At 37.6% G+C, this 27,414-nt stretch overlaps 1 protein-coding gene, 1 long non-coding RNA gene, 1 other non-coding gene and 1 pseudogene across 4 annotated transcripts; 3 read left to right on the top strand and 1 right to left on the bottom strand.

Moving 5' to 3' along the window:
- The first annotated feature begins 11,439 nt into the window (after nucleotides 1-11,439).
- On the top strand, nucleotides 11,440-17,828 carry LOC133814317 (uncharacterized; annotated as a pseudogene).
- Nucleotides 17,829-18,037: 209 nt separating this feature from the next.
- On the top strand, nucleotides 18,038-21,517 carry LOC133816065 (uncharacterized). Of its 2 annotated transcripts, XR_009884996.1 has the most exons (5): nucleotides 18,038-18,370; nucleotides 18,537-18,639; nucleotides 19,585-19,665; nucleotides 20,044-20,120; nucleotides 21,176-21,517. It is a non-coding gene; the product is annotated as an uncharacterized LOC133816065 (long non-coding RNA). The 2 variants fall into 2 exon arrangements; XR_009884995.1 differs by lacking the exon at nucleotides 18,038-18,370 and having other exon boundaries at nucleotides 18,380-18,639.
- Nucleotides 21,518-24,777: 3,260 nt separating this feature from the next.
- Nucleotides 24,778-24,884, bottom strand: LOC133820142 (small nucleolar RNA R71). Its single transcript, XR_009886572.1, has one exon. It is a non-coding gene; the product is annotated as a small nucleolar RNA R71 (small nucleolar RNA).
- An 88-nt stretch (nucleotides 24,885-24,972) lies between these two features.
- LOC133814318 (uncharacterized) lies at nucleotides 24,973-26,949 on the top strand. The gene is made up of 4 exons (XM_062247296.1): nucleotides 24,973-25,188; nucleotides 25,669-26,251; nucleotides 26,366-26,473; nucleotides 26,561-26,949. The coding sequence occupies exons 1-4, from the start codon at nucleotides 24,973-24,975 to the stop codon at nucleotides 26,947-26,949; spliced, it is 1,296 nt and encodes a 431-aa protein (XP_062103280.1).
- Nucleotides 26,950-27,414: the final 465 nt, after the last annotated feature.

The raw sequence follows: 27,414 nt of genomic DNA on the forward strand, positions 1-27,414 counted from the left end.
GTTGTTAAATCAATGTCCTGGATACAACTAGGTCCTAAAACATAGAAGTTAGTTAAATTGACTAACCAGTGTTTTTCCTAAAGAACGCGAGGTGTCGATAAAACTAACGCGAACTAAGTTGTTAAATAAATGTCCTGGATACGACCAGGTCCTAAAACTTAGAAGTTAGTTAAATTGACTAACCATTGTTTTTCCTAAAGAACGCGAGGTGTCGATAAAACTAACGCAAACTAAGTTGTTAAATCAATGTCCTAATAAATCCAGCTCCTAAAACTTAGAAGTTAGTTAAATTGACTAACCAGTGTTTTTCCTAAAGAACGCGAGGTGTCGATAAAACTAACACAAACTAAGTTGTTAAATAAATGTCCTGGATACGACCAGGTCCTAAAACTTAGAAGTTAGTTAAATTGACTAACCGGTGTTTTTCCTAAAGTGCACGAGGTGTCGATAAAACTAACGCGAACTAAGTTTTAAAAATTAATGTCCTGGATATGACCAGGTCCTAAAACTTAGAAGTTGGTTAAATTGATTAACCAGTGTTTTTCCTAAAGAACGCGAGGTGTCGATAAAACTAACGCAAATTAAGTTGTTAAACAATGTCCTGATACAACCAGGTCCTAAAACTTAGAAGTTAGTTAAATTGACTAACCAGTGTTTTTCCTAAAGAACGCGAGGTGTCGATAAAACTAACGCGAACTAAGTTGTTAAATCAATGTCCTGGATACAACCAGATCCTAAAACGTAGAAGTTAGTTAAATTGACTAACCAATGTTTTTCCTAAAGAACGCGTGGTGTCGATAAAACTAACGCGAATCAAGTTGTTAAATAAATGTCCTGGATACGACCAGGGCCTAAAACTTAGAAGTTAATTAAATTGACTAACCAGTGTTTTTCCTAAAGAGCACAAGGTGTCGATAAAACTAATGGGAACTAAGTTTGTAAAACTTAATGTCCTGGATACAACCAGGTCCTAAAACTTAGAAGTTAGTTAAATTGACTAACCAGTGTTTTTCCTAAAAGAACACGAGGTGTCGATAAAACTAACACGAACTAAGTTTTTAAATAAATGTCTTGGATACAAGCAGGTTTCGAAACTTAGAAGTTAGTTAAATTGATTAACCAGTGTTTTTCCTAAAGAGCACGAGGTGTCGATAAAACTAACACGAACTAAGTTTTTAACAAATTATTATCCTGAGTACGACCAGGTCCTAAAACTTAGAAGTTGGTTAAAATTGACTGGAAATGCTTTGTAGTTTCGAAGAAAAAGTCAATAAACTAACGCGAACTAGGTTTTTATCAATCACATCATATTAAAAAGAAAAATAAATGATGAAAGTCAGGGTAACTGAAATCAATTGTCTCAGGGAGGAAAAACCTCATGATAAATTATTACAGAAAAATACAAAAATACTAGGCCCCCCAGGCCGCTCGGACGAGGTTACCCCCTCAGTCTCTTGCTCGGCAGCAGCGGAAGTCTTCCCAGTCTCAGAAGGTGGCTTCTGTTGAAGACAGGCTTTGAACTTCTCAAGGAATGGCTCCCACACCTCAGGTGCCAAAAAGGAGAAGTCGCCATCCTAGTTGAAGGCCCAGCAATGGTAAAGCATGGCCTCCATGGAGGAGCTGGAAGACGCCCTCTCCGCCATGGTGGTGGCCTCGGCCTCCAACTGCTTAGCCTTGGCCTCCTCGAGCTCGGTCTTTGCAGTGGCCAAGGTGACCTGTACGGCCTTTTTGCTTTCTTTGGCAGCCGTCAAGGCAACCTTGGCACTTTGCTCTTGTTGTTGGGCAGACCTGAGAGTGGCATGAACAGTCTGGAGCTCGCCCCTGAGCTCGTCAATCCTAGCCCTGGACCGAGCTATGCTGCAGTGTAAAGCCAAAGCCACCTGCAAAGACATAGATAGTACGGCACGTGCTGGGAAGAAAGCAAAGAAATTTAACTAAGTAAACTTACTCTGAGGGTCATTCCCAGTGAAGACTTCATGACATTCTCGGGGCTCCTCGTCTCGATCTCCCTCAAGTCCCTCAGGGTGGCATTGTAATAATGCTCCACCGTATAGCTCGCGGTCTCATAGACCATCCCTCCAGGGCCTGGGCGTTAACCGAGATGCGCACAGTGGGACAAAGAACTGGCGGGGTTCCAGTTGGTGCCTCCTGTTCCCGAGTAGGGGCTGGAGGTCATGGGGGAGGTGGGGGCATGTTCTCTGTGGCTGCAGGGACTTGGCCCCTCCCCTTGGCGGGAGACTTAGAGGTGGTCCCAGAAGGAGGAGTCTTCTTGGTCAGCCAGGGTTTCTTGACCAGTGGCCTGGACGGTCCGGAGGGAGGATTCCCCCCCTGGAAGATGGATCGCAGGACGTTGTCTTCGGGCTGTGCCATCTCTTCGCTTGAAACAAAAAGAAGGGAACGTTAGTATACATGTGAGGTTACTTTATTACAAGAAAAATCTAAAGGTGTATTGAAAAGGTCCTACCCTCCGAGCTAGAGGAGGAATCTATTGCCACGACCTCCTGCCTTGGAGCTTCTATAGGGGAGTCTAAGTTTATTACTTCACAGATGAGAGGGGGCTCTGGGTCCGGATCCGTCTCAGGACTGGACTCCTCTATGCATTGCCTAAGCCCTGGAGCGACTACACCCTCCAGAAGGGAGGGCCACGACCTAAGGTTGGTCCCGTAATCCTCAAAGAAGGCCCACCTAAAGGACAAAGTGTTTTCTACTACTACGGTGCCCCTAAGACGGCCCATATCATGGCGTAACACTGGAGTAGGGTTATGTTAAGGTCTGGGTCATCTCGATGATGATGTACGAGCTGGCCTGGGTTAAACCTAGCAAGCCTTAGGTCTACGACAGCCTTGTCTAAGTCCCTAAACAGGTATGGGTTACCTTGGCCGGAGGGGCCGGCAGCTGCCTCAGACTGAACCCGATCCCCATCGAGGCCCTGAGCAGCCTCGGGAGCCCGCCTTCGTCGCACGAGCGGCACCTCATCTTCTTCATCCTGCTCGTCGTCATCACCGTCTGTGGCATCCCCCTTGGGGATAGGCACTAGCTCGCGCTACTAGGTAGTTAGGTCGCGTCCTCCTCAAGGCCAGAGTCTGGCCTGGAGAAATTAACTTACATGCCAGCATCTTCTCATCAGATACGAGCTGGCGGTATTCTTTTTCACTTGGCGGGAGCCCCACCAAGGTATCATATTGACCCCCAAGGGTCACCGATTTGGCCATCCTCGTAAAAATGGTTGCATGATGATGTTCAAGTCAATACGCGCGAAAAGAAATAAAGCAATATGGTGATTTCACGAGCTGAGAATAGAGAGAACTTACGAGGATGGTTGAAGTAGTGGTATTCGTAGTTGCAAAACCCCGTCGACATGAAGAACTGGTCCTTGAAGTCGTTGGGGGTGGCTGGGCAGCTCGATGACTGCAGGAGAGTTGGGAAAACGGGTCAAATAGTATAACTCGTCGCCTCACCCCCGTTGATCCGGGTTGGCTTTGAGGCAGAAGAAGTAAAGGATGTCCGCTAGTGTTGGACCTCCCACTCGTCCCTCAGGAAGAGGTACCTCAGCCCCGCCAGTAGACAGTAGGAGTTGGGGGGCAGTTGGAAGGGAGCCAGCTTCACGTAATTTAGGAAATTCGCGAAGTACTGGTCCAGAGGTAGGAAGGCCCCCGCCTTAAGGTGTTTGTCGCTCCAAGCCCCGAACTCCTCATCAAGAGGCGTGCAGCTCCTCTCGCCCTCGAGGGGAGGTCAGGTAACAAGAACACCTGTCCCAACTTCGATGTTATGGGACAGCAGGATCTTGTTGACCCTCCCTTGGGTCGTAATCTTCGAGACTATCCTCTCTGCCTCAAAGAAGGCGTCAGGTCCCACCTCGACCTCTTTCTCCACCGTGGGACCGAATTGGGGGATGGGAGACTCTGCCGCAATCTCTTTCCCCTTCCTGGACCGCTGGGATGACGAGCCAGCCGTGCTCTTCTTGGGTATGTTCTTCCTGGGTCCCATCGGGTCGCCTAACAAACAAGAATGAAGAAAAGTTTAAATAGGCGACCTAAAAATAGAAAAGGGAATATAGCGCGAGAAATGATTTGCGTACATGAGCTAAGGTAATCTCAGCTCGCGGTATGTGAAGCCACGCGTTGTCGTGGTCACGTGCCCACGTTTCCAACAAATCCCCGATTGCTCAGGATCTGTGTGTCAAGAGGGTCAGGATAGTGCTTGCCTTGGAGGGAAAGTTTTAAAAAGAAAAACCTCCTAGGAAGCGTGACCCCTAAGCTACCCGGTTTTGTACCCTAGAAACCTCTCACCTTCCATTTTCTGAACAGGCATTCCCTAAAGCTACCCAGAAAAATTACCCAAAAATTATCTTGTCATAAAACATCACATTCCTAGACATGTTCTCGTATAGTCGATATGCCTAGGATCAAAACCTATGCACCAAAAACCAGCCAAAAACAATCTACAGTGTGCGACTAAGAAAGAGGTTTACCTAACAGAGGAACGGAAAGATCAAAACATGCAACAGGCAGAGGACTTACAGTGTATTTTTCGTGTGAAAGTCACAAAAAGTGTAGGAATCGAAGTCCTGGTGGAATCCTTAAAGCTGGACTGAGGAAGAAGCTCTTGTGGCGAGAACGTAGGGATCTTTGGGATGATAACTGGAAGAAGAAAAGCTTCTGAGACTAAAAAGGAGAGAAAATGAGGAAAAAAATTCAAATGAAGGGTGGCTAATATGGAAGATGGCCAACCTTATATATACGTAAGAGGCATAAAGAAATGAGGACCGTTCGATCAAATTAATGCGAGATACGAGGGTCATAACTCGAGAGGCGAAACAACGGCCGAAAGCAGGCTGGGCCATTTAATGCAATTCTTAGAAACTGAACAGTCGCCAACCACGGCGCTCCACGTGGGCGGGACATGAAGAGTCGAAAGGGAAACTTAAAAGCCCCCGCTATGAAGGTCACAGATGACGTCATGGATCACGAGCAGGGGCTTAGGGGGCAAATGTACGCCCTAAATATCCGTGCACTATTGGCGAGCTAGAAAAGGGCCTAATTCGATATGCCACGTGTAAATCATCCACTCTGAGCTATTTGTTACGAGCCTCCATCTATCCATCCCGAGCTGATTAGAGAGTTCACTGCTACTTGGAGGCATCGTGTCAGCAATATGAGTGTCATGAACTGGTGCCACATTAAGCTCGGAATGCAGCAGAGATCTGACACCCGAATCCTTGTAAAGTAAACCACGCAATATAAGCATGCATATATCAGACATCACGTGTCTATTCTATTCCTGAATTCTCGGACACGCAGTATAAACGTGCGTGTTCAGGCATCCCACGCCTGATTTGGGCCATGCGGCCCATTATCCCTCCTTACCTATTGATTAGACCCCACTTCACTGCAAAGTTTAGGAATTAGTCATCAGTCTCACAGAGATGACGTGAAGGGTAAAGAGATCACGGGATGACCCCATTGCCAACCCAGATATCTTCTTCCTATAAATACCAAGACCCTGGGTAGTGCAGGGGGTTGAGATATTTTTTGTAAAGAAACACTCTGTAAGAAATAGTGAAGAGATATCGATAATATCGACTGGTGGACTAGAGGAATTTTAACCTTCGAACCACCTAAAAAGAATGGAGTGACCATCTTCCCATGCTATTAGTTTCTCAAGTCTAGAATATAACTATTCTCATATTACGTTTCACCAATTTGCACTAATCCATCCTTCTTATTCGTATAATTACCTGTTGGTGAAGAACCGTGTCAACAGAAAGGTTTGGGCATTTGGCTGAGGTGCCGACTGCCATCCAAATGCCTAAATTTGGGCCTCCTCCCAATTGATAAAGCCTTGGGCCTTCCTTATGAATTCCTCGAGGGTGGCCGCCTTGCTGCGCTGCATGTCATCTCAGAGGGGAGACCCGACCTAGATTCCGGATTGTAGGGCCACCAGGCACTGCCCATCGTCCACCTTGGTTTTGGAGGCTTCCTCTGTGAAACATTGGATGTATGCCCTCAATGTCTCCGTGGGGAGCTGCTTGATGTTGGCGAGGGCACTGATCTACATGTCCATCCTCATGGTGGCCACAAACTGTTTGCGGAAAGCCGACTACAGTCCAGACCAGAATTGGATGGATCCCGGCTTGAGCCTCTTCCACCATTCCTTTGCGGGTCTGCCTAAAGTAATCAAAAAACAGAGGCACTTGCCATTGTCGCAGACGTGGGCTACAGTCATTAACTGATTGTAGCGCAACAGATGATCTCTAGGGTCGATGTTCCTCGTGTAGGCGGGCAGACTCGGCATTTTGAATCCTTTGGGGAGCACCACATCCAGGATGTGCTTGGTGTACGGCTCCTTTTCTTCCTCATCAGAATCAGTGTATGCTCCCTTCTGCTTGCGGACCAGGCGGTCCGTGACTTTCTTTAAGGCGGCCAGCTGTTCCATGAACTGTTTGTCCGTACCATCTTCTAGGGGAACTTTCTCGTTCCTCCTATTATTTAGATTATTTCTCAAATCGCCATCACGGGGGCAGATCTTTTCCTTGCGGGCTCGTTCCTTTCGAGTGTTCAGCCCATCGCTCAGGTCTACCCGGGATGTATCGTCCCCGGAGCTAAGGGCATTCGGTTCGTCATTATACTGAAGCCCCTGGTGGCCCTTATTCACGAAAGCGCTTGGGTGGAAAGACCGTTCCCGTCCAGTCCGCCCTGGGGCAGCCTAGGGCCTGGTACCCTGCGGGCGCGTCCCTCGTGGATTGATTGGGTTGCCCTGTCCTGGGACAGGACACACCTTCTCTTTCTTAGGGAGCGGCCGGGGGCGGGTCCCAGTTTTTTGGACGGGAGGGACTTCCCTCTGGGGGTTTGCTTTGGCCTTCCCTTTCTCTTGGGTAAGGTTAACCGGGCCCTGTCCGGGAGCTTGTCCCGGGGCAGGAATCAGCCTCGCACTTTCAGGAACGCTATTCCTAGCCTACAGATCAGGCAGTTGTGTTCCTGGAGGCATAACAATTAGAGGAATAGCCGCCAAACCTTGGGCGGCTATGAAAGCTTGTAGGGCTTGGAGGGACTCTTGCATCCATCGAGTGGCTTCCTTTTGTTCAGCAATCCTAGCCTCTTAGTCCAGGACTTGTTGTCTTAGTTTGGTCACCTCCGGGTCCTCCTGGTTGGGGTCTACTTCTTCTAGGATCGTGGGATCCTCAGCTTCGCTATCATGGTATTCCCCTCATTTCCCTACTCTTCCTCATACTGTACTCCACCTTCATAGTTCTGCGACTTGTCAGGCTGGGACATCTGATGAGGAGTGTCCTCAGGTTGGCTCTGAGGAAGAGGTTGGCTAGGCAGTGGCTCTCCATTGCCTTGTTCTTGGTTAGTGGGGTCGAAAGTGGTGTGTCTCGTGTTCACCATTATTGCAGACGTTCAAGATCAACTCAAGCTTTCTCAGGCTCTCAATGAAAGCACAAAAATGTTTACCGAGTTTTTCGGAAACTAGAATTATAAGAGATTAGAGAGCTTAAAAGAAAGGATTTAAGAGAACCAAACAAGGTTTTTACGTGGTTGGGGTGTTAATGAGCCTTAGTCCACGAGACAGTTGTATTAGAGCTTAGAGAGCTTTTTTGACAATGGAGTTTTCTGCAAGTTTCAGCAGAGTAACTGCTTACCATCAAAATCTAGGATCTCCTCCTCAGTGCACCACTATTCGTATTTATAGGCGCATGAGTGCACTGGGCTTGGGCCGGGCTAGTCCGGCCCAATAAGGGTGTAAATACCATTGGCTTCTCTGATGGTAGCCCAATACAAAGGATTGAAATATGAAACATACATTAATCAAAGCCCATTGGGCTAGCCCAAAAAATATCTTATTCTAAGACATGCGACAAACTGGTGTTTCAGTCTGGGTGTTATGGGCTACGAGCAAGATTTGGGGGACAAGATCGGTCAGAGTAGTGGCAGCGCAGTTCTGAACCAACAACGTACAATCCCAAGGTAGCCTCCTCTGCAGGTTAATCGTGGGGACAACCCCCACGCTTCTTGGGACGATGTCAGTATCGGGGACACTTTATCACGCCAAATTCGGCCAACCTATCCAGGTCCGTTTACCAAAGTCCCCCTCCGTTTACCAGGGTCCCGGTTCATTTACCAGGACCCGGGTTTACCCATGAAGGTCCTGGCCCAATCTCAGATTTGGGAGCTTGTTACCTCCTTTACCGTACCTCACGGGACATCCCGGTACGCGGTCCTGGGTTTATACAACCTGCACCCTGATGATAGTCCCGGCTCACTCTCCCGGATGCCCTCTGGGCCTTGCCGAGACTTGGGCTGCCAATATCCATTTTCCCTTCGCCTAATGTGCCTTATCTAGGCCTTAACTCCCAGGAAAGCGGCCCATGAACTTAGAGTGTGGATCCGTACATTTTAGAAGAAATGGGGATAACGATTAATATTAAAGTAATCATTCATGGATAGTAACCATTAATATTAACCATTAGATTAAGATCAATGATCCATATTTATAGTTGTTAATTAATATTTCTAAAAATATACTTTGATTTTTTTTAATTTTTGGAAAGACTACCTGATTACACGGCGATCACATATTTATTAAATTAAAAAATAAAAACAATCTTATTTAAGCATTATATATGAAAATTCAAAAATCATGTAGATTTTTTTTTACATATTGGTAACTTGCTATACCAAGCCACTACGTTGTCAAATCATCATAATTGTTAGTACACAATTATGAGTAGCAACCATTAAAAAATGTTCCATATATATATAATACATGTCTCACATGATGAAAGGATCCAAATAGTATCTCGTGGAGGATCCCGTGAGCATCATTGCTGACATATTTATGACCAAAATATTAATTTTTTTAATTAATTAAAGCTTAGCTTATTTAATCAATAATTTTGGTTCCTATTTACTACTATCTTTTTGGACAAGGTAATTTTAGTTAGTATTGATTTAATTATTAAAGAAATTATTACTTCAAATTAGTTTTATTAGGGTTAATTTTTCTAATCCTAACGAAATTTCAATAGCATAACAATTGTATTTTAAACCAACCCAAAACAATAATCACAGAGCTTCTAATATATTCACAACATATATACATAAAAGTAAAATTTTATAACAACTACCATTTTTTCAAGTTTACCTATTTATTAATTTAATTAAGTATCAAACAAAATTACAATAAAAAAAATACAAAATCTGATTTTTTTTTTAAAACTAATTTCCTAATTTATTTTTAAAAAAATGTCTTCACATTAACTCTAAACACACACATATATGTACACACAAATATTATATATATATATATGAGTGCACAATTAGCGGTTACCCATGGATAGTTACTTTACTATTAACTATTGGATTAAGATCAATGGTCCATATTTATAGTTGTTAATTAATATTTCTAAAAATAAATTTTGATTTTTTCAAATTTTTAGAAGTGTTACCTAATGAAAAAAAAATGTATTTATTATGAAAATATAATATTGTAAACTTTTCATTTTTCAAATGCATGTCAATTTCTAAATATAGCTAGTGTCTTTCATTAGTTTGAAACAACATTAATTATGGCAAAAAAAAACTAAATTCGAAATTAATGTAGAAAAAAATATTTACCTATTGGTGATTTGCTATACCAAGTCACTATGTTGCCACATTATCATAATTGTTATTACTCATCTATGGGTAGTAACCATTAAGAAGTCTTTCATATATATATATATGTATGTATACATACGGTCACAAACAAAAACAAAAAAACCAACACCAAAATCAAAATTAAATTAACATTAAAAAACAAACATGTATATACACATACACACGTAACCTTACATATATATAAACATACATACATCTATACACATACAGTAAAAACATACATTGAGATTGCTGGAGACGAGATCACCAAGATCACAATGAAGAGGAGGAGAGGTAGCTATCAAAAACAACTCATAACAATTTTTTTTAATAAAGAGAAAATACATATATATATATAAACACATACACATACTTGTTTGTAGATGAGGAGTCTAGATGACTCTCTATCGTCCCCATTGTCCTAACAGCCAATCATACAAATTAGAGTTACAAACAATTTGAATGTTCTTGGGCAACTGAATCTATAACACAATCAGGGGTGTCAGGCTTGGCTCAATATCGGGATAGAAGGAGGCCTAGGAAGCTAGGAAGTTTTCTAGGCTAAGGTAACAAAGTTAGACCAAGATTCACGACTCTATAAAATAAGTTGTAGAGTAAGATGCGGGAGAGCCATATCTCTTCCTTCTCCGAGCTCGCGTAATAGAAGTAGGACAAGAAGGAACTGAGAAGAAAGTATTAGCAATAATCGATTTGATTACAAGACAGCTCATGATGTTCATATCGATCTATTATGTGCATATGCATCTAGCATTGGGTAGACCTCATAAAACAATTGTCCTAGCTCTACCCTATCTTTTGTTTCATTTCTTCTAGAACAATCATAAACACTTGTTTGATTATGGATCTACTAACAGAAATTCAAGTGTATTCTTAGCATTCAATGTGTATTCCTGAATAATCTCATTTTTCAATTATTTCCCCATTTCATTTTACCAAGTTCAATGATAGTCAGATTAGTCAACATTTATATGTTTCGATGCAACAACAAGAAGTTATTTGTAACAAGGTCAACATTTGAGACTAGTTCGTTGATAGCAGCCAACGAATCTGCAAGATTTTTGGCATGTTGAAGACATTGAGAAAGATATGGATTTCCAGAGATAAATTGTAATAGGCAGTGGCAGCAAGCGGCCCCACTTCTTCTTTATATTTTTCTTCATTTGATTACACCCACTACACCAAATACCCCTTTCCATAACACATGAATATAATACTAATAAAAAAGTATTATGCTAGAGTATTATATTGGGCATGAAAAAAGGGCGGTAATATATTACACCATCCCGCCACTTAGCCTTTTTTTTCATTTTTGAGACCTGAAAATTTGTGAAACCCGAGAGACCCATTTCCTCTCCTTCAACATTTCCTCAATTCCAATAGAGAGACCCGAGAGACCTGAAAATTCCTTTCATTCAATTCCTTCAACATTTCTGAGACCTGAGACCCATTTCCTCTCCTTCAACATATCTCAGGGGGCTATCGATTTACTCCTGACCATCTATAAAACGGAATTTGCAACAATGGGTGGTTACCTGACTAATTCCTTTGAGGTGAGTACCTTTAGTTTATGGCGTATTTATAGTTTTTGCTGTCATTGTGATACGTCATACCTTATGGGTATATGATTTAAACTTTTCTTCTATATCTTCTAGTTTGATAGGGATTTGTGTACTTCACGAGAAATGCCTGATCTTATGATTTTGTTGATATGTGTAAAGCCTGTATTTTTAACAGTTTTTGCATGAGTTCAGCCACTGCATCACCACCGCAAAAAGCAGCCATGGCACTGACCTCTCTCCGCCTCCGCCAAACTATCAGCAGCACCATCTCCACACTCGGTCACTCTTTCGTCGCCACTTCTGCAATTTCTGCACCGTCTTCCTCATCACCTCCACTCCAGGGCTTCATTTTGGTAGATTTCCCTACTTTGGTAGAGCATTCATGGCCTCTGCTCCATCAATCTTGCCAGTTCAGATCGTCGTCTCTCTCGCTCTTGTCTGCCCGATCAGCATACGATAATAGCAACAACCAGAACGACAAAATTGGGCCTGACACGATACTGTTCGAGGGATGTGACTACAACCACTGGCTCATCGTCATGGATTTCCCCAAGGACCACAAAACTTCCCCTGAAGAAATGGTTCATACCTATGAGGAAACCTGTGCCAGGGGCTTAAACATCAGTATGGAAGAGGCAAAAAATAAAATTTATGCTTGTAGCACAACAACTTACACAGGCTTTCAAGCTGTAATGACCGAAGAAGAGTCAGAGAAGTTTAATGGTCTACCTGGAGTTATCTTTGTACTCCTTGATTCTTACATCGATCCACAAAACAAGGAGTATGGAGGGGATAAATACATTGATGGAACAATCATTCCAAGGCCACCGCCAATTCAGTATGGTAGGCATACTGGAAGATATGGTGACCGCAATCAGCGTCCAAACCAACTAAGACAAGATTAGCCGGGAGGACCAGTGCCAAATCAGAAGGGAAATCCCTCATACGGTCAACAGGGTCCTATGCAAGGAGGTGGAAGGAACTATGGACCTCCACAAAGTTATCCATCCCAACAGAATTATGGACCTCCTGGACAAGGGGAACAAAGGGATCGTATGCCAATCAATGCTCCTGGTGGGAGGAATCCATACGACCAGGGAAGTGGAGGTTCAACCCCTTTATATCAGGGAAACTACAACCAGGGGGGTTCAGGAAATTTTTATCCTCAACAACAGAGGGAATTCCAACAGGGAGATCAGAGGAACTATGTACCTCCTAGGCAGCAGGGTGGTACGAGGGAAGACTATAATAACTATGGCCCAACGCAAGGTGCACCTTCTGGACAAGGAGTTGGTGGATATCAAGTTTACATTTTATTTATTTATTATATTTCATAAAAATTCATAAGTAAATTTGGAAAGGATGAATCACTTTTTAGAAGTCGTGGGATCTCATGAAGGTTTAATCTTGAGAAAACGTGTCCAAGTACTGATCATTGTCAATAGCCTTTGTATTACTTCTCGTTCATTTGCACTTTTTTTTAATCAATGACAAGTATCTCAAAATTGGTGAGTACTAGATAATTAGTTTGCGTTTGAGTTGAAGTTACCTTTGTTTGGCTTGTAAATTGTTGATTGAAAGTTTATGTTTTGGATTTATTTTCTGTAGATGGTGTTGCGCCTCGAGCTAAGATGAACCAACAAAGGTCTCAACGTTTCAAGACTGCTAAGGATGCGGCTGAGGAGGTGAGTTTTGTTGTCTTTGAGCTCTGAAAATTGCCTCTGTTATCTATTATGATTGGGGTAGTGTTTTAAGATCCAACACTCGTTAAGAACACAATCAAGGACGTATTACAAGAACAATGAGAGTAGTGTAAACTAGCAAGATGTAAATGGCAATATATGCACAAGTATATATGTGGTTCAGCTCTTTGAAGAGCTTACTTCCACGGAGGAACTGCCAATGTGGCTTTCTTGTTTTATTGATCAATACTTAAACAATTACACCGCGTACAATATTTAAAGACGCAAACCTCTGTATCAAAACAACTTTAGTAGAAGAACATAACACTCTAAAGGGAGCACTACTTCTATTGAACTCACAAAACTCTCATCATGAAACCAAGCTGAACTAAGACTCCTTAAATAGATAGCATCTGAAAGGAGAGAAAGACTTCAACTAACATAACGGTTTCTTGAGTTCTTTCAAAAAGATTTTTCCATGTGCACTGACTTCAAGGAAATGATCACACTCAATAATAGGGAACATATGTTTCGGTTGCCTTTTCTTTTTAATTTCCTATAATGAAGTAACTCTTTTTTATCATTTTTCAGTCTGCTCAGAAAGTGAAGCTTGAGGATGATTTAATGGAAAATTCTGGTAAACTTGATTCAAATGTCATCACACCCGGGTCTGAATTCATGGCATTGCTGTCTTCAGCACTTCACTTTTACATATACTTGAGAATGAATAGGGATCCAAAGTGGCAGGGAATCAAGGTAACTGTCATGATCTTACCCATTTATTTAATTCTCTTTTTCTTTAGTGCATATCGATTCTCACTTATTAACATGAGGATTCTGCAGGTCATTCTTTTGGATGCCAGCGTACCTGGCGAGGGGGAGCATAAGATAATGGCATACATTCGTTTGCAAAGAAACTTGCCTGGATTTGATCCAAATACAAGGCATTGTCTATATGGAATGGTAATTTGATGATTCCTTTCATTTAGACTAGAACCGATTTACTCAATACAAGATATTGAAAGATGTTACATTTGAATTTGATTTAGGATGCAGATCTTATCATGCTTGCACTAGCATCCCACGAAGTCCATTTTTCTGTCTTGAGAGAAGTTTATGATGAGCAAGTTTTTTTTTTTGTTGCTCTTTTATATATATAAGAAGATTCCTGTAGTTTTCTCATCATCATCATCCTTTATTGTTATTTATTTTATTTTTTTTGTATATGTAGGGTGTCATGAAGAATAAATATGTAAAATCCAAGGAGAGGAATGGGAAAAACGTGAAGGGCTTTTCAAAAGAGAATCTAAATGACCATATCTTGAACCAGATATTTCAGGTAAATTTTCTGCCCCCTGCCAATATTTCTAATTTGATACTCCCAAATTTCACATCTTAATTTTTTTAGATAATTTGATTACCACTTTGAAACTTCTAGTGTTAGTCTAAAGCATTCGTGTAATCTGATACTTCATATTTGGGTTTACATACTTCGATTTGTGTATTTTGGCCATAAGAATTTCGTATTATTTCTAATATATATTTCCATCTTCTGTACAGTTTCTCCATATTTGGATCCTTAGGGAGTATTTAGCATATGCTATGGGAATCCCAGATGTTAAAGGAGATTTGGAGCGCCTAATTGATGATTTTTTTTTTGATGGGTTTGTTTGTGGGGAATGACTTTCTACCTCACATTCCCTCGTTGGAAATATCTGAGGTTGTCCACACAAGATTCTTATTCCATGAATTCTATGTTGAAATAATTGTTTAGGTGTTTGTGTTTATTACACCAGTTTTGTTTCTAGACTAACATTCTTACTTTGCTCGTACTTTTTCACAAGATAGAGTGCAAAATTTTCAATTTACAAATGAGATTAAAACAAAAACAAATTTCTAAATCTTTTCTTTGTGTCCTTAAATTTCAGTCAATATGAAACTGATATGAAGAAGCAAGCATCTCTACGAAGTTGACAAGGTTTATACATGACACGCTTCAAGGTACCATTGTATATTAGTTTGAGTTGTTCTGTGCTCATAGTTTAAAATTTTTGGTTCTTTGACAGATTAATTTTGCGGAAAAGGGTTGGAAGGAAAGATACTATGCTGAAAAATTCGAGGCTGAAACTGAGGATGATCTTGAGAAGGTTCGGAGAGATGTGGTAAGAGAAGTTGGTTATGCTCTACGAAGTTGGTTAGCATCCATACATCTGATATATTTACTTGACTTGACTCTTTACAAAGCAAAGGGTGACTAACATACTTGATAGATAATAATTTTTTTATGTATAAGGAAATATTATGTGATGCCTATATTCTTATGTGTCTGTACGTGTATATGAACTTTATATTTGGTTCTTAAGCGTCTTATGTGCTATTTTTGAATCTTTGATAACAAATATTGTATCAAGTTTTGGTTGTAGTATTCAAATGCTGTGATGTTATTCTTTTCTAGGATTTACCTTTTGATCTTTTTGAACCATACATATGTTTATATATATATTTGGTTGTCAATTATGATTATAATTGTCTTAATATGTATATATTTTTATTTGAAGAATCAATCATGGTTGGGTTCCCTTATCAACACTATAGTTGGAAATTTGAAACTCTCAATTTCAAATATTCATATCAGATACGAGGACAGTGAAAGGTGTGTAATAGCAAGTTAAATTTTATATTTTGGAATCTTAACATTCTTATTTTCTGTCTGAATTTTAATTTCCTATTCTCTAGCAATCCTGGTCACCCATTTGCAGCAGGTGTGACCTTGGAGAAACTCTTAGCTGTGACAGTTGATGACAATGGGAATGAGACTTTTATTACTGGTGGTTCACTAGACCGTATACAAAAGGTTCCTAATTTTGTTCCTTATAGAATGTCGATTGATATGAATGCAATCAAGTTTAAATTTTATTCTCTTTAAGAAGGTCTCATATATATAATTTGAAATGCACAGTTGCGAGTTAGTGAGGAAACACACACTTGCAACTTTTTGACAAAACTACTAAATAAAAGTCTTCAATTGTAATTTTCATTTTCTTGTTATAAAAGATCTTTGTTTCTTTTTTAAGGGGAAGAAAATTTGATTGAATGCTTGGCCGAGATGTATATTCATTTATCATATTTTAAATTTAAAGTATGTTGCATTCCTGCATATATTTGAAGTTTCACCCACAATACACGGTACAACAAAGTTCTGACATGATAACAAGTAGCAATTTGTTACATAGTCAGTAAATTATAATATGATTATCATTAATTTAATCCTTATTACAGTCTTGTTTATAATAAGATTTTTTTAAAATTTTTACAGTTTGTTGAACTTGACCGACTTGCACTTTATTTGGATTCTGATATAATCCCATGGCATATTGACAAGCCATGGGAGGATTTGCTTCCTTCTGAGTGGGTCCAGGTAGAACCAATATTTAGTTTATTCTTGTAGTTACATATGTTGAGGGCATGTTCAAACTATGAAACTTTGATCATTTATTTGCTTTAGGTTTTTAGATATGGCACTAAAGAAGGCAAACCTGCTGATAGAATTGTCAAACAACACACTTATACTCTAGAACCAATTACAGGAAATGCAAAGTATACAAAGCTAAGGGCAAATGAATTGGCTAAGAGTGATCAACCTTTGCAGAATGCAACAGTGAATTTGGATGATGTCATTCTCTGTTTATCAAAGGTTTAATTTCATAATTCAATTGTGATTGGATAATTGGAGGCATGTTTTGATTGGCCTTGAAAATTTTTAGTATCTTGTTGTTGCAGGATGGATACAAGGATATGTTAAAACTAGCTGATAACTTTTCTGCCTTTAATCAACGCTTAAAATATGCGCATTTTCGTCCACATGTTTCCGTGAAATCTAATCCTCGTTCTTGGTGGAAGTATGCTTATAGAGTTGTATCTGACAAAGTGAAGAAGGGAAGGTAACTTCTTTAGTATTTCCAATATTTTGGTTGGATTTAGTTCTCCCATTCAATAGTTGCTTCATTGGATGATGGTTATTTTCTTACAAAATAAAGATTTTAGATATAATTTTCTGAGGGTTATCACAATATAAACTTGTGAGTAAAATATGGCAAATTTTTTACTTGTTATGTTTTTATTTCTGTTTAAACTATTCTGCTTTGTAAGTGTTGATTTAAAATAGATTTAATAAATAAATGATAACATACTGCAGCTCTTATTTGTTTAGACATTTATTGAGTAATTTTTTATTCCTTCCATATTTTCTTAGAAATTTATCTTCATTGCAGTGGAAAATTTCCATGGGCACAAGTTTTGAGGTATGCAAGATTGCGCAAAAAATATATCTCTCTTTATGCTTCCCTGCTAAAATCTGAGCCCAGTTGAGTAACTGTTGAAGATAATAAAGACCTTGAGGATTTAGATCGTGAACTAGATATTGAGGTCATACTGCAATGGAGGTACTTTTTTTTATTTATGAAATTAATCTTGTTAATTTGTGAGTTGTGACCAGGTAGGTCATGTTTTATTACTTTCTTTTTTACCCATTCTGGGTATTAGATGTTGTGGGTATTTTGCCCAGTCTTCGATGTTGTGAATGTTTTTTACTCACACTAGTATTTGCTTGCTAATGGAATTAGCTTCATAGTGGGATTAGATGAGTTGAATTTTGCTTGTGATAAGAGTAATATATCAAGATTATTTATTTCTGGATGGTGGATAAACTTGTGCATCTTTGATTTTCAATTTTATTTTTTGGTACTCTTTTTATATCATGGTCATTGGGAGCCCCTTCAAAATATACCTAAGGGAAGATGCTTTTAGTTTAAATTTATAAAGTATATCTTACAATTATTACTTTAGGCTGGCAACAGAAGCCGTCTAGACTAGCTTTAGGCACAAACTTCTGTATCAGAAATAATGGTTCTCAGCCATTGGAATCGTAGGTCACATGTGGTTTAGAATTAATTACATCAAGAGCTTAGAGGCCATCGTACATTTTACAGCATGGTCCTTATTTTTGAGTGAGAATCTTATATGTAGCCTTGAAAGTATAGAATGCTTTATCCAAGTGATAGTATGTGAGTATGTGCTAATCATTTATATCTATCTATATTCTAGACGATTAACTTACACAGAAAGTAATTAAATTTAATTTGTTGTAATTTAGATATTTTGTTATTATTATTTTTAAATAATTTACCAATTAATACCGTTCTCTTTTAGTTAATATTAAAGCACTACCATGTTGCCCAGTTCTTAGGTTTCTAGTATATATAATATACATGGATAACTGTGTATAACTCTGTTTTCTTTTGATTGATTTTTAGTCATTTCATTTCAGCTCCGTTTTTTTACCTTGCTTTAAAGTTATTTTTGTTCTTCTAGAGAGTATATCACTTTTATTTTTTCAGACTGATGATTGGAAGGTTATGGTTTGTTGAGAAAAGAACAATGATAAGAAGCAGAGAGATTGAGTCATGTTATGGTATGTGCATCATGATCTAAACTATAAGTTATTAAGTCATGTCTTTGTTTCTGCATTTTTTTTATTGTTTGTAACAATGTCCCAATTAAAGATATACATTCATGCATAAAGTATGGTTTCTATATCTGAATTACTTTTAATTTCTTATATTGAAAAATGATTGCAGATTGAATCAAAAGATTGTACTGAGTATTTTGTGTCTTGGAAAAGAGCTATATATAGATACTGCAAGTCATGTTTTTGTTGTCTTTGCTTCAACTGCTAATCAGGTATGTACTTTGGCACTCTTTGTAACATACCACTTTGTTTTATTTATTCTTTTACTTGATTTTTTATTTTTGTTCTATTATTTCATTTAGTTACTTTTTAGTTTTATCCAAAAAAAAAATTAGTTGGCTTTAAAATGATACTGTTAGTATTGATATATTATTTTGATTGCTAGTTCTTGGAAGAATGACTTTAGATTCTATTTTTAATTGATTAAATATTATTTCATTAGTTTTACCCTGCTGTGGTCTCGTTGCTCTGCTCTTTTTAATATATAGATTTTCATGAGTAGTTTAGTTCATTGTTAAACTGGTTAGCGCATAAATGTTATGTCTTTTGTCTTATTCTTGAGAGGTAATGCATGATTCCATATCTTTGTTTTTCCTAAAAATATATATATATAATAGTTGTTGAGTTTTGTTTTATTTTGGTCTCTAATTAATCTACCAAATTTAGAGTTTCTGACCCCAGTTGAATTCAGCTGCTTATTTTTTTACTTTATTAAAAAAAACACAGTTTTTTACTTGCATGCTTTTCTTTTTATTGAAAAGAAAAGGAATCCTTATTACTCCATGGAATTCAGTGAAGAATCATTTGGTTTCACCTTATTTTTTATTTATTTATTTATTTTGCTTTAACTTTAACATTTGTGATCAGTTTTTGATGGGTGCATTGTGTAACTATCAGATTTTGCTTGGTTTTATTTTCTGATGGAATTTATAGTTGCTGGTAGATTTTTGGGACCAAGGACTAGTTCTTTCGTTAATCTTTGAAGATGCTTCATTTTCCATCTTTTATATTCGATGATAATGCATCATTGTACACCAAACATAGTGTTTTAGAAAGGAACTTTGTTGCTTGAGATGTCTTTATATGACTAGTTTTGTTGTCCTTATGGGGCTTAAAGTGACTCATTAATGTAATCTCATTTTTTTTTCTTAACACAGGGAATACATTTATTTCCAAGAAAGTTGACAACAAGAAGAAAAAGAAACTTAAGAAGGTGGAAGATAAGATGCTTTGATGGGGTAAGCTTTTTATGGTACTCTTAAATGCTCTATTTAATAGTTCATTGACCTTATATGGCTGGTGTTTACGTTCTCACTTTGTTTCCTTTCTTAATATTGATACGACACTGTTGAAAAAATTCCAGTGTTGGTCAATATTGTTTTAGAGTCAAATTTTAGTGCTTCAGATCCTTGTGCATATTGGCTTGCAAGTTAATTTCTCTTTCATAAGTGCTGAATTGCTTTAGTTTGAGTTTCCTTTTGGACTTCCCTGAATTTTAGTGAAACTTTATCGTCTTTTAAGTTGCTCATGATATATACTTGGAAGTAGTCTTTTTATAAACTATGTTATATTCTTTTTTTGTTTCATCAACCATTAAACCATCATCTGTATGACAGGTGGTCGTGATGATGCAAAGTTGTCTATTCCAGCTACTGTTGTTCTTCGTTATATGTTCATGCCTGCTGAAATGAGGGTAGGTTAAGGAATGTCTATGGCTTTAAACTCTCTTCTCAATGGTTATTTACTAGTCCTGCTGCACACTAGTTGTAATGCAAACTTTTATGCTAACAAAAGAATCCACCTTTGTTTTCGACTGCACATGATTGACAAATGAATAATGCCTTTTGAGATTAACCTTTTCTTAACTATTCCGTTTTAAGTTGCTTGCCTAGGAAATCTTTATGAAAACTAATGTGCTTACCTTAGTGATGTAGATACACAGTTACTCTTTCAGGAGTTTCTGGATTTAATTTTTTTATTTCTATTCTGTCCTGTCCATATCCACATTGTTATTGTAATACCACTATTTATTTTGAGCTTTAGCTTGGAGTTCTTGGCCTTTTTACCCCTTATCCTGCCAGTCTTGGAAATTCGACTTGGATAACCTTGAATTTTCTTTAGTGTCATCATTATCTATACATATGCATACACACTTTCAAAACTTACAAGCCTACTGGTACACATTATGCATTTTGGCCATCATCTCAGATATCTATTTGATTGAACTGAAACTTGGTTGTGCATTTTGTTTTTATTGTTGGGTTACCTGACCTATGCTTAAAGCTTTGACCATCAACATAACATGGTGGTATTTTAGTTTTAAAAAATTTACCCTATGACAGTGATTGTCTTAGGACTGACAAAATAAAATTTGGAACTTCTAATGCATTGAAAAATGATTTTTCCATTAGAAAAACTTATTCTTCTCTTTGTCACACTGCATTCTATGTTATTTTATTTATTTATTTATTTTCTGGAATTTGCTAGGGACACATGTTTCATACCAAAATCTTGCACCACATAATGTTGCATATATATATATATATTTCCTTTTCGAAATAGAACCTATCATTTGAAGTCATATGGCTGGCTGTGCAATTTTTTTATTATTATTATGTAAAATGTCACCTGCATTACTCATATTTTACACCCTTACCATTGTTATCTTCAATTGATTGTATTATTTTCAACTTGTGGCAAGAAAAGTTTTTTGGTGATCAACTTGCCATTGATGTACTGACGACGAAGCAAAATGCATTGCTTGGAGTGGCTACAAATGATGATGGAAAGCAAGTGGAGGAAGATGCTAGATATCCACCATGGGTGCAATGTTGCCTGAAATCTCATTATCTGGATAAATATGATATTTGGGGAAGTCGACAGTATCGAATATTTGGCACTAGATTGGTGGTTATTAGGATAGGTACTCATTGTCTTGTATGTTGGTTGGAAATTGTATAGCATGTTAGCTTTACCATGTGATTTAAGATTTGTTGGTTTAAGTTTTCAGGTCTTTGTCTCCTGGGAGCTATAATATAATTTGATGACAGTGTTGAATGTTTTAAACTAATTTGTGGATTGTTAATACAATGTTGAATGCTTTTTACTTTTTGTTATTTGAAAATCAAGTTCATTTGATGATGCTAGTATATATTAGAAAAATAATTTTAATTATATAAATAAAAAATAAAAATATAATAGAATAAATTAGTGTTATATAAATGAATATATAATGAGAATTTAAACTTATCTAAATATTAAAATAATACGAAAAATGTGTTATAATATCTATTACAATAACACTTTTTATAAGTAAAGAATTTTGTTATGCAAACTTCATTATATAACACAAAAACTGTGTTATACTAAAGTGTAGTATAACACAAAAAGTGTGTTATACTAAAGTGTAGTATAACACAAATTTATAAGTATTGAAATGTGTTATATAATCGACTATAAATAATATAATTAAACACTTATCTATTTATTAAAATAGCACATAAAGTGTGTTATCGTTGACAGTATAATAACACATCTGTATAACAATGATAAAGTGTTATGTAAAGTACCCTGACCTACGATAACATAGTTGGTCTTAACACATCAAAAAGTGTTATGGTATGTTTTGATAACACATTTTTGGTGTTTTAAAAGCATTTTTTCTTATAGTGACCCCGGTTCGTGAACAACGAGTCGCAGGTTTTCTGGCCGATCCGACCAATAGAAACAAATCGTTATTCATCGAACAATAATTTACCAAATATTATATTGTAAATAAGCTTCAACTCGAGCGTACACAAGATCTTCCTATGTTATACTATATTCAATTCTTGATGATGAATCAATTTTTCAGATATTGTTATTCATGATATTGATTTGATTCGATTACATCGAAATGTAATTCATCCTGTCAAATTTACACACAAAAGATTTATTATCTCCATGGGATTAAATTCTAAGTTATTTCGAATTTAAGAAAAATGAAACAATGAAATTATTGAAGTAAATATTCTCGCATTTATTGCTACTGCACTATTCATTCTAGTTCCTACTGCTTTTTTTACTTATAATATACGTAAAAAAAATAATTCAAAGTAATTAATTTGAATTAAACTTGTGACTTTTTAGTTCTTATTAATAATTGAAGAGAATAAATACAATAAAAAGGATTCCAATTTCTTGTTTTAATGCAATGAGCGAACTAGAATAAGCAGTATTCTATGAGATACTATCTAGTATGGTTGAAAAAAATATTTTCCTATCATACTATACTAGTATTGTTATTGTACTCCATAATGTTTGCTCTATGAAGATAGAGATTAATTTAATATATATATCAATCGGCATTATAATCTTATCTTTACGTATCTAGAATAGATATCATTCCATATATATAGATGAGTCCGTTTTTAGCATAGTTTTTAACATGTGTTTAGGGTAAGTTTGAGTCATTTTGGTGGAGTATTATGCGGTATTATGCTTGTTTTGGTATGTTTGTAGGAAATAGGAGAAGGAAATGTGAAGTTTCGGAAATGACTGAAAAATCAACTTAATTCGGGAAATTTATGCTAAAAGTTGACAAGAAGAAAGTCGAGGATTCATTTGCAGAGATAATTGTTCGTTTTGGAGTTTTGGAACAAGTTTTTGGGGTAATTATGAAGGGCTGCAGTGCCTGAATGAAGAGCTGCAGCGCAAGGAAAAAGCAGAGAGGGCCATTTTCTGGAGTTTTGAAGGGCTGCGGCACATGGGAGAAGGGCCACAACGCTTGAATGCCAGGGCTGCGGCGCGTGTGTTTGTGCGTGGCTATCAGAAGGAAAAAATTGTTAAACATTTTTAGGGTTTCTATTTAAATACGTTTTTAAGAGTTAATTAGGGGATTCATTGATTTTTTGATGTGTGGAGAAATTATTAAAGGCTTGGGAGAACATTGAAGACCTAGAGTTTGATTTCATGATTTCTTCTGTATTTCTCTTTTCTGGAGTTTATGTTTATATTTAATTTGATTGATTCCATTATGTTTGCTTTGAACTAATATTGTTATTAGGGTATTAGTGGATTCTTCTTGAAGCTTTTGATTTCTTAATGAAATTTTCATGAATTTCTTTCTTCTGCTATGGATTATTTATCTTATGCTTAATGCTTGTGAATGTTTGATCATCATTTAAATGTTTAAATTATTTTAACCTGTGCTCTGAAAAGAGAAGGCTAATTATGCTATAAGTAAATAGTCACAATTTCATATTAGACGAAAGTACTTCTATGAATTGTGTAGTTTAAGGATTATGTGTTTAAAGCCTGCAATATGTAGGAAATATTATATTGTAGAGAATTAAAGATCCTAGAAAGACTATAATATATAATTGTAATGTGCTATCACAATAGAATTAAGAAATATTGAAAATTGGTTAGAAATCATAAGTGGATGGTTGATGAAACTAAAGCCCTAACTTTTACATCCATTAAATTAAATCAAATTGCTATCTCTGCATTTCTCTGGTGCTTAATAGATTCTTAATTTTTAGTAATAATTATTTTATTTATAATTCTGAAATTATTGTTTAAATCAATTAGAATTAGAGGCAAATTATTGGTAATTAATATCAGTCTTCGTGGGATCGACACTTTACTTATCATATATTACTTGATTGGACCACGTATACTTGCGTGTTAATTTTTTAGAGATCAAGTTTTTGGCGCCGTTGCTGATGACTGTTTTTATTAATATCAATATGTTAATTTTTGTTCTAATTTGATTTGTTTTTTTTAACATTTATTCGGATCAAGGTTCTTTTGTGTTTCAGGACTTGTTGGTATATGCAAAGCAATAGACAAAAGCAGATTATACCAATAGATCGAGAAATTGAAGAATGTGCAGACAGAACCGGAAAATAAAAAGGAAATTGGAATTTACCATGGCTGAAAATTTGGGAAATGGTGCTAATAATGATCAAGGGGCTGCAGAAATTCCAAGGGAGCAAGGAGCACGAACATTAAGAGATTATGTACTTCCTACTGTTACAGGAGTGCATTCATGCATTAGACCTCCAACCATTGCAGCCAATAATTTTGAGATCAAGCCAGCCATCCTTCAGATGGTTCAGTCAACGGTTCAGTTTGGAGGTATGCCAACGGAGGACCCCAATTTACACATAGCTAATTTTCTAGAGTTATGTGCAACATTCAAGATGAATGGGGTAAGTGATGATGCTATAAGACTGAGGTTATTCCCCTTTTTACTAAGGGATAGGGCAAAGAGTTGGCTAATATCTTTACAGGCAAATTCTATCACTACGTGGGAGGAGCTAGCTCAGAAATTCCTTGCCAAATTCTTTCCTCCAGCGAAGGCTGCAAAGTTAAGTGGCGAGATTAATAATTTTTATCAGTTGGATGGAGAGTCATTGTATGATTCTTGGGAGCGCTTTAAGGAGTTGTTAAGGAAGTGTCCACACCATGGAATAGAAAAGTGGATGTTGGTGCATAATTTTTATAATGGGTTGAATGGGACGACTAGAACAATTATAGATGTTGCAGCGGGAGGTGCCTTTATGAGTAAAAGTGCTAATGAGGCATATGAGCTATTAGAAGAGATGGCAATGAATAATTATCAATGGCCAACTGAAAGGGGAAAATCAAAGAAGGTGGCTAGAATGATGGAATTGGATGCTATATCCATGCTTACAGCTCAAGTAGCAGCCTTGACAAAGCAATTACAAAAGACTACACTCCCATCTCAAGCTATGCAAGTTCAAAACCTTTGTGAAGTGTGTGGTACAAACCATCAACCAAACTAATGCCCTGCTATAGATATGAATAACATGCTCATGGGAGAAGTCCAAGCAATAGGAAATTACCAAAGACAGCCTAATAATCCAAATTCCATGACCTACACCCCAGCTTAGAAGAACCATCCAAATTTTTCCTAGTCTAACAATCAAAATACCATACAACCTTATCATCCACCTCAGCCACCATATCAACCTACCCAAAATAGGCCACCTTATCCACAGTAATATGCACACCAAAATCCTCCACCTGGCTATTATCAACCACAAAATAGACCACCTCACCAAATGCCAATGAAACCAGCTGAAACCCAACCTGATGTACTTAACCAATTAATGACTGAAACAAGGGCATCCATAAGAAGTTTGGAGACTCAAATAGGGCAATTGGCTACTTTAATGACTAATAGAGCTCAAGGAAATTTTCCTAGCACTATAGAAGTTAATCCTAAAGAATAGTGCCAAGCTATTACTTTGAGGAGTGGAACGAGATATGAAGGGGTAAAGAAGAGTCAGTCAGAAGAAGAAGAGAAGAAGTTTGATAATAAAAAGGTTACTGAAGACCTTAAGGAAGAAGAGGAGACCCCACCTGTGAATATTGAGCATCATGTTAGAATTCCATATCCACAAAGACTTCGTAAGCATAATTTGGATAAACAGTTTGCAAAGTTTTTAGAGGTGTTCAAGAAGCTACATATAAATATACTGTTCGCAGAAGCATTAGAACAGATGCCCAGCTATGTAAAGTTTATGAGGGAGATTCTCTCTAATAAGAGAAAGATGGGTGATTACGAAACAGTGGCGTTAACAAAAGAATGTAGTGCAATTTTACAAAGAAAGCTTCCTCAAAAGTTACGAGATCCGAGGAGTTTTACTATTCCATGCATGATTGGGGAGTTTGAATGTAAGCATGCAATTTATGATTTGGGGGCGAGTATTAATTTAACGCCTTTGTCAGTATTCCGTAGGCTTGGTTTGGGGGAAGCTAGGCCAACCACAGTAACATTGCAGCTTGCTGATAGATCTGTGAAGCATCCACGTGGTATTATAGAAGATGTATTGGTAAAGGTGGATAAGTTTATATTTCCAGCTGATTTTATAGTTCTTGATATGGAGGAAGAGAATGTTCCTATTATTTTGGGGAAACCATTTTTAGCAACTGGGCAAGCATTGATTGATGTGAAAAAGGGAGAGTTAAAGCTGAGAGTTCAAGGGGAGGAAGTAGTATTTAATGTGTTTAAGGCAATGACTTATCCTAAAGCAAGTGATAGTTGTTTCTCAGTTGATGTGGTAGAATAAGTAGTGGGAGAGAAAAAATTAAGTGAGGACCCTCTTGAATTAAGTCTTACAGTTGATGATGTAGATGGTGAGGAAAATGAAGAAGCGATGAGTTACTTGAAGTGGATAAAATCAGCTGAGCCGTGGAAGCATAAGAAGTTTGAAGAATTGGGTGCAGGACTAGAAAGACCATTACCATCAATTATGAAGCCACTTGTTTTAGAATTGAAATTTTTACTGGACCATCTCCGTTATGCTTATCTTGGGGAAAAAGAGACTCCTCCAGTTATAGTTTCATCATTTCTTTCAGGAGTAGAGGAGGAGAATTTGTTGAGGGTGTTAAGAGCTCATAAAACTGCTATAGGGTGGACTCTAGCTGATATAAGAGGAATTAGCCCATCGACAGTTATGCATAGAATTCTTATGGAAGATGAGACGAGACTGACTATTGATGCTCAATGAAGACTTAATCCAACAATGAAAGAAGTGGTGAGAAAAGATATTTTGAAGTGGTTGGATGCTGGAGTGATTTACCCTATTTTTGATAGTGCTTGGGTAAGTCCAGTGCAAGTAGTACCTAAAAATGGGGGTATGACTGTGGTGAAGAATGAAAGTAATGAACTGATTCCAACAAGAACAGTGACGGGTTGGAGGATATGTATTGATTATCGAAAGTTGAATAAGGCAATGAGGAAAGATCATTTTCCTTTGCCTTTTATTGATCAAATGTTGGATAGGTTGGCGGGGCATAACTACTATTGTTTTCTAGAAGGGTACTCAGGCTATCATTTTCCTTATGGGACTTTTGCTTTTCGAAGGATGTCATTCGGGTTATGTAATGCACCAGCCACGTTTCAACGGTGTATGATGGAAATATTTTCTAACATGGTTGAGAAGGGGATTGAAATTTTTATGGATGATTTTTTG

The sequence above is a fragment of the Humulus lupulus genome, chromosome 2, assembly GCF_963169125.1.
Source record: "Humulus lupulus chromosome 2, drHumLupu1.1, whole genome shotgun sequence".
In the NCBI taxonomy this organism is placed as follows: domain Eukaryota; kingdom Viridiplantae; phylum Streptophyta; class Magnoliopsida; order Rosales; family Cannabaceae; genus Humulus; species Humulus lupulus.